At 41.7% G+C, this 7,802-nt stretch overlaps 1 protein-coding gene across 1 annotated transcript; it reads left to right on the forward strand.

The window, feature by feature from the left end:
- Window positions 1-4,850: 4,850 nt before the first annotated feature.
- On the forward strand, window positions 4,851-7,538 carry rnf128a (ring finger protein 128a). The gene has a single exon (XM_034194252.1). It carries the CDS (start codon window positions 5,063-5,065, stop codon window positions 6,143-6,145), a length of 1,083 nt encoding a protein of 360 aa, XP_034050143.1. The 5' UTR covers window positions 4,851-5,062; the 3' UTR covers window positions 6,146-7,538.
- The last annotated feature ends 264 nt before the right edge of the window (window positions 7,539-7,802 follow it).

Consider the following 7,802-nt stretch of genomic DNA (forward strand, 5'->3'; position numbering starts at 1 on the left):
AAAAATTGTACCACTGCTCATGTGGTGGGCTAAAAAGATCATGTATCACATATGATATGTTTGGCGTTATGACCAAGAACCTGATGGTCACTCTGTCAGAGCTCCAGTATTACTTTGTGGAGAGAGGAGAACCTTCCAGAAGGACAACCACCACTGCAGCAATCCACCAATCAGGCCTGTATGGTAGAGTGGGCAGATGGAAGCCACTCCTTAGTAAAAGACACATGGCAACCCACCTGGAGTTTGCCAAACAGCACCTAAAGGACTTTCAGACCATAAGAAACAAAATTCTCTGGTCTGATGTCAGGATTGAGGGAAAGATGAATGCAGCAATGTACAGAGACATCCTGGATGAAAACCTGCTCCAGAGTGCTCTTGACCTCAGACTGGGGTGACAATTCAGCTTTCAGCAGGACAATGACCCTAAGCACACAGACAAGATATCAAAGGAGTGTCTTCAGGACAACTCTGTGAATGTCCTTGAGTGGTCCAGCCAGAGCCCAGACCTGAATCTGATTGAACATCTCTGGAGATCTGAAAATGGCTGTGCACCGATGCTCCCCATCCAACCTGATAGAGCTTGAGAGGTGTTGAAAGAGGAATGGACAAAACTGTCCAAAGATAGGTGCTCCAAGCTTCCTTGAATATCATCATATTCAAGAAGACTTGAAGCTGTAATTGCTGCCAAAGATGCATCAACAAAGGGTGTGAATACTTACGTACATGTGACTTCTTAGTTGTTTTTATTTTTGATAAATTTACAAAAATTAAAAAAAAAACCTTTTCATGTTGTCATTGTGGGGTATTGTGAGTAAAATTCTGAGGGGAAAAAATGAATTGACTCAATTTTAGAATAAGGTAGGAACATAAAATGTGGGAAAAGTGGTGCACTGTATATATCTTGTTTGTCCATAAAGTGTAACCTGGGATAATTTTTTTGATGAAATGAATTTGCTTCATTTTGGAATAAGACTGTAACAACAAAATGTGGAAAAAGTGAAGCGCTGTGAATACTTTCCAGTCACACTGTGTTTGTCACATACAGTTTAATAGTGCAAAGGCAGTGAAATGACAATAGTTATGTCGTGGTCGAAATACTTGCTCCAGATATGTAAAAATTGGTAAACTAATACAGGTCAGGTCACTCCCTGCCACAATTGTTTGAAAGCACATTTTCTTTGTGACTTGCTCCTTGTTTTCCCAGGATTTAATAAATTCCTTGATTTGTTCAGGACTCACTGGACTAAGTAAGTCCTATATAAGTTCTGAGGCCCAGTCAGTGGTTTTCTCTGGATTCCGTAGCTTGAAGCGGATGAGAATTTGCAACTCCTGTTGCAGGGGACACCAGTCTGATGCACGTTACTTCCTCATACTTGGCCACTTTCCATTTCTAGCTGCGTGGACTGAGACGAGTAGCAGCGATTCAAACCCAGGCTTACATATCAGCAGGCCAGCTAATTATACACTCAGCTGCCTGTTCTACCCTGGAATAAGAGCACAACAAAAATGATAACATTACAACACTATGATAATTTAATTTAAGCTTTATTTAACTGGGTTAGTCCCATTAAGATCGAGACCTCTTTTGCAAGAGAGACCTGGATAATTATAAAGTTTCTAATCCACCTAACATGCATGTCTTTAAATGTGGGAGGAATCCGGAGCACCTGGAGAGAACCCACGCAAACATGGGGAGAACATGTAAACTCCACACAGAAGGGCCACAGGTGGGAATCAAACCCGTGACCTTCTTGCTGTAACGCCACAGTGCTAACCAGATAGCCACCGTGCTGCCCGTAATACACCTACTGCTTGCTGGAATTACAAGATGATCGCATTTATTCTTTATGAGTTCTTGATTACAAAAGCTAGCATAACTCACTCACTCACTCATTCCCAAAACAAAGGTTGTAAAGGTTTTGATACAATCCGAATCAGTGTTTCACGTTAGCCATCAATAATTTGCAGTACCGCCATGTTATAGTCATTGTTTAGTTCCCGTTTTACTTTCACATTTTGTTGCATGGTGGCTTAGTTTTTAGCACTGTTGCCTCACAGCAAGAAGGTTCTGGAATCGCTTCCCGCCTGGTGCTTTTCTGTGTTCAGGTGCCCCGTCTTCCTTCCACATCCAAAGACATGCAGGTTATGTGAATTGGAGACTTTAAATTGTCCAAAGGTGTCCGTGCAGGTGTGAATGTGTTTATCTGTCTATATGTGTCCCTGCGATAAACTGGCACCCTGTCCAGGGTGTACCCCAATTCTTGCCCTATATCTGCTGGGATAGGTTCCAGCCCTCCCCTTTACCCTTGAATCGAGAAAGCGGGTATGAAAAATGAATGAATTTCAGCCCATATTTGCTCACATAGCAGACAGCATGTTTCTTGCTATGTTAAAATGTTGGGTGTAATGGAGCGATGAACGCACGATGAAGAAGTCCTATATAGGCTTTGCCGGTGATTGATCCTGATGCTTATCCCTGGATTTTGCAGTGTGAAACACTCTTGTTGTAATTTGATGATTTATAAGATAGTGGTATTAACTGTTTTTCTTATTATTATTAAGCTTAAAACTTTCCTTTTTGCTAAAGCTTATAGTTAGGGTTGGATCAGGTGACCCTGAACCATCCCTTAGTTATGCTGCTATAGACTTAGACTGCTGGGGGATTCCCATGATGCACTGAGTGTTTCTTTTTATTCACCTCTTTTTGCTCTGTATGCACCACTCTGCATTTAATCATTAGTGATTGATCTCTGCTCTCTTCCACTGCATGTCTTTTTCCTGACTGTCTCCCCTCAGCCCCAACCAGTCCCAGCAGAAGACTGCCCCTCCCTGAGCCTGGTTCTGCTAGAGGTTTCTTCCTGTTAAAAGGGAGTTTTCCTTCCCACTGTCACCAAGTGCTTGCTCACAGGGGGTCGTTTTGACCGTTGGGGTTTTTCCGTAATTATTGTATGGCCTTGCCTTACAATATAAAGCGCCTTGGGGCAACTGTTTGTTGTGATTTGGCGCTATATAAATAAAATTGATTTGATTTTGATTTGATTTGCTCATATGCTCATAGGGGGTCATTTTGACCATTGGGGTTTTTCTATAATTATTGTATGGCTTTTGCCTTACAATATAAAGTGCCTTGGGGCGACTGTTGTGATTTGGCGCTATATAAATAAAATTGATTTGATTTGATTTATTGTTGACACAAGCTGGCTGGAATCGACTAAGTCACGTACCAACTGACCCAGTTTTTTTTGTTTTGACAATTTTGCTGTCCATGCCCACTGCTCTAAACAGTGGGAAAAAAAGCTGGTATTCAATCTGTATCAGGTATCGGCTGACACTTAGACTTGGAAATTGAAGTTTGTGTCCGTGTGCAAAGTAAACTTGAAATAAAATAGCAGCCGTGCCAAAGACCTTGTCACTTCCATCATTTCATAGTGTCTTTCTTCATCTGTACCTATGTGCTTTCACTACTATGTACGTAAGAAGATACTGTGGAAACTTGACAACAGTCTGTTCTATCTGTTGCCTCACAGCAAGAAGGTTCTGGGATCGCTTCCCACCTGGGACTCTTCTGTGTCCAGGTGCTCCAGCTTCCTCCCACATCCAAAGACATGCAGGTTAGGTGAATTGGAGACTTTAAATTGTCCGTAGGTGTGCATGCAGGTGTGAATGTGTTTAATCTGATATGTCGCCCTGCGATAGACTGGTGTCCTGTCTAGAGTGTACCCTGCCTCTTGCCCTATATCTGCTGGGATAGGTTCCGGTCCTCCCCTTCGACCCTTCAATGGAGTAAGCGGGTATAAAAAAATGAATGAAGTTCAGCCCTTATTTGCTCACATAGCAGACAGCATGTTTCTCTCCATGGTTGCTATGTTAAAATGTTGGGTGTAATGGAGTGATGAACGCACGATGAAGAAGTCCTATATAGGCTTTACAGGCGATTGATCCTGATGCTTATCCCTGGATTTTGCAGTGTGAAACACTCTTGTTGTAATTTGATGATTTATAAGATAGTGGCATTCATTGTTTTTCTTAGTTGGTTGAGATTAACTAAATCACGTGCCTACTGACCCACTTTTTTTTTTTTTTTTGACATTTTTGCTGTCCACATCCATTGCTCTAACCAGCGTTAAAAAAGTTGGCATTCAGTCTGTATCAGGTATCAGCTGATAATTTGACTTGGAAATTACCGTTTGTGGTTGTGTGCAACGTAAATTTGAAATAAAATAGCAGCTGTGCCAGAGACCTTGTCACTTCCATCATTTCATAGTCTCTCCCTTCATCTGTACCTATGTGCTTTCACTACTATGTAAGAAGATACAGTGGAAACTTGACCACAGCCTGTTGCGTCTCAGTTTTCGCTGATATGCAGGCTGTGTTGGCTAAACAGATCTTCTCTCTGTGTATTGCGCACAGCAAACCTTTGCTGTGTTTGTCCTTCCTTTGATCTGTAAAGAACTAATCTAATTTATAATGCATCCGTATTGTGGTTGTATGTGTGAGAGCAGACTGTTTGACAAGGTCAACACTGCATTTTGCTTTGCGGGGTGAATAAACACAGGCAGGGTGTACCAGTCGTGCTGGTCTTAGCGCCAACTCAGTTACACCAAAATGATAAATTTCAAGTCCAACTAGAAAAACAGGTTGAGTCAGTCAGCAACTTTTTTTTTTTTTATTATTTCATGTGTTTACACCGTATTACTGACCTATGCCCATGGTATTATCTTTATCATTTTCTTATCGCTTTTACCTTCTTGTATTCTGTTCCTTGGCTCTCAGAACAGCAGAGGTCTGTACTTTTTGTGTACTTAAACTTGTTGAATGCCAGCACCCTGCCCTCTACGGGGAGGGCTCAGTGTTCAAGGTTCAGGAAGATAACAAGAGGTGAGTGGCTGACGCATACCTCGAGTTGTGTTACCAAAGACTCGGCTCAAATTACCTTTGACAGCAGGTTGGGTGAAACTGCCGCTGTATTCAGGTCGCTGTTGCTCAAACAACCAGGAACAGCAACTAAGAAAGGAGTACTAAAAGACTGAACAGTGCTTCCTGTTTTCAGAAGAGCGTTACCATGGGTAAGAAGACACAACAGTACTTGCTGCTGTCGCTGTTTTTGTCAGGGCTGTTTCAATGTTCAGCAGCGTTCATATTCTGGACGTCTGTGGTGGAAATAAGCTATTCAAACCTAGACTACAACAAGACTGTGGACGAGTACTGTGACTGTGGTGTGTACGGTCGTAACTCTCCTTTGGAAAGTGCCTCCGGCATCGCTACACTTCCTGCCGGGGACCCCCGAGGCTGTAGCCTGGATTCTTTCTACAACCGCAACTCCAGCTCACCACCCTGGATAGCTCTGGTTAAAAGGGGCAACTGCACGTTCAGTGAGAAGTTCTTTGTCGCCAAACAACATGGAGCAGCTGGTGTTGTGGTGTATAATTTAGATGGAAGTGGAAACAGCACCTCTTCTATGTCACATCCAGAGGTCCCTGACATTGTGGCTATCATGATTGGCAACATCCAGGGCATGAAAATTGTCAACCTGATCAAGCGTGGTTTGGATGTGCAGATGCTGATTGAAGTAGGCACTGCTCACGGGCCGTGGATAGATACATACTGGCTGTATTTTCTCTCCATCGCTTTCTTCATTGTGACAGTGGCATCGATTACCTACTTTGTGTTCATCTCCGCGCATCGTCTCCACGGCTTGCGCATGCAGAGGCGCGCCAACAGACGGCTTAAATCGGAGGCTAAGAAGGCGATCAGTCAGCTACAAATGCGCACACTGAAGCAAAGCGACATGGAAATCGACTCTGACTCTCACATGTGTGCTGTGTGCATCGAATCCTACAAGGCAGGCGATGTTATGACCGTGCTAACGTGCAGCCACTTCTTCCATAAGACCTGCATCGAGCCCTGGCTGCTGGAGAGGAGGACCTGCCCCATGTGCAAGTGTGACATCCTGAAGTCTTTGGGGGTAGAAGAGGAGAGCAAAGAGAACACTACTTTCTCATCACCACCAGATGTCACTGTGATCACGGTTGCAGCCAGCGATGCCATTTATGAAGTCCCCTTGACTGACACATCAAACCTTGACCCAGAGCATCACTATGACAACAGGGCCTTCGAGGGAGAAGCCGAGGCTGTTCGATTATGAACAACGGTGACCATGACAAACCGTTGTCGACCCAGAGTCCCTGAGTGAAACAACTGGACTTGTTTTTCTGGGATATAATGAAACACAAGAGTCAAATTGTGATGAAAGAAAATCATTGCAGTCATGATGAAATGAAATATCAAAAATGATCTGAATGTCAAATGGACCCAGGGTGAATAGCTTGCATGCATTATATTTTTTGTCGTGGGCCTGTCTTTGCAGTAATTAGAGGGTGTGTTAGTGTGAGGTCGCGAGAATACACTCTGAACCTGTTTTGCATAGAGTGCACATTTAAGCCTCCACTAGTTAGGGAGGCACAGCACCAGAACACTTAAACATCTGTTTGAAACGGCTTTCAAAATAGCCAGTAGCGTTCAAAATCGCTTGTATATTGCAACTTAGTTTTACATGAAGAACAGAAATTTCATTAAATTCACAGCACAAGAATTGGGCCAAAGGATTTTGCCGTGTCTTTATGACAATGCAGTTTATTGTTTGAGCTTTCCAGCCTGTAACGATTGAACATGCCCTTATTGAACACGCCCTGTACTGGAAATGTGGCATGATGCACATAGCACTGGGATGAGTGTTCAACATAGTCAGAGATACTATTTGTAGTTAAATTTCTAGTCAAATGTAAAAATACCTACTTATATATATATATATAGTTGAAATAGATCAGATAAATGAACATATAATTTAAATGACATTTGTTTTAATGCTTTATATTATTATTATTATTATTATTATTATTATTATTATTATTATTATTATTATTATTATTATTATATTTTACTTTATTTTAGGTTACATTCACTTTACATGAAATCATATTTTAGAAAGCCCATCATGCCCGCTTCAGTGATGGACAAAGTTCTGCGGAACAAAATGTGAATTCTATATCTGTTGTCGGAGCTGTAAATTATGCATCTGGAGCGTTGGATTGCAGAAAATGATCCTCATCACTGTTATCATTATTATGTGTACTGGTTCAGGAAAAAAGGTTAAGTGATCTGTCCTGAATAAGGCAATACATTCCTTTTTCTAAACAGAATGTTACTGTGTAAATGGCACAAATTGTTAATTTCGAGCAAGTCTTCCACACATTTTGTTTTTTTCTTGGGATTATTTTCATCCAATCTGTCAGGAAAGCCTCTGTACTCCCACATGGGTACATATTGTTCATACAGTGTGATCCTCTGTAAATTAGAGGGCAACAGATTAGTTTTATTTCTTTGTTTGGTGGTGGGGATTGTGGTACTTCATGTATATTTTCTATACAATTTTACAGATTGCAGGATTAAGTTGTTCTGTAAAACATAATACTACTTGCTGTATTAAATCACATTGATGCTTAGAATGCAATAAATTCCTCAAAATGAGGCCAACTTTATGAACATGTGTTTTGGGGTCTCTCTCTGTGTGTGTGTGTGTGTGAGTTTGTCTTGAGCAGTCTTATGTTCGTAATAGTAAATGTCCTCTTTGACTGTAGGTGAGGAGAGGAAGTGATCTTCACACACCGTGTGCTGAATCATCATTGTCCCAGAAAGGCCTGACTGAACAAACACAGAAATGCAACTTTATGGCCTCCAGAAATTAAAGATGATTATTTTCATTTGCGTCATTGCTGTCGTAATTCGTAATCGTAATTAGTCAT

Source organism: Thalassophryne amazonica, chromosome 2 (assembly GCF_902500255.1).
Source record: "Thalassophryne amazonica chromosome 2, fThaAma1.1, whole genome shotgun sequence".
Taxonomy (NCBI): Eukaryota; Metazoa; Chordata; class Actinopteri; order Batrachoidiformes; family Batrachoididae; genus Thalassophryne; species Thalassophryne amazonica.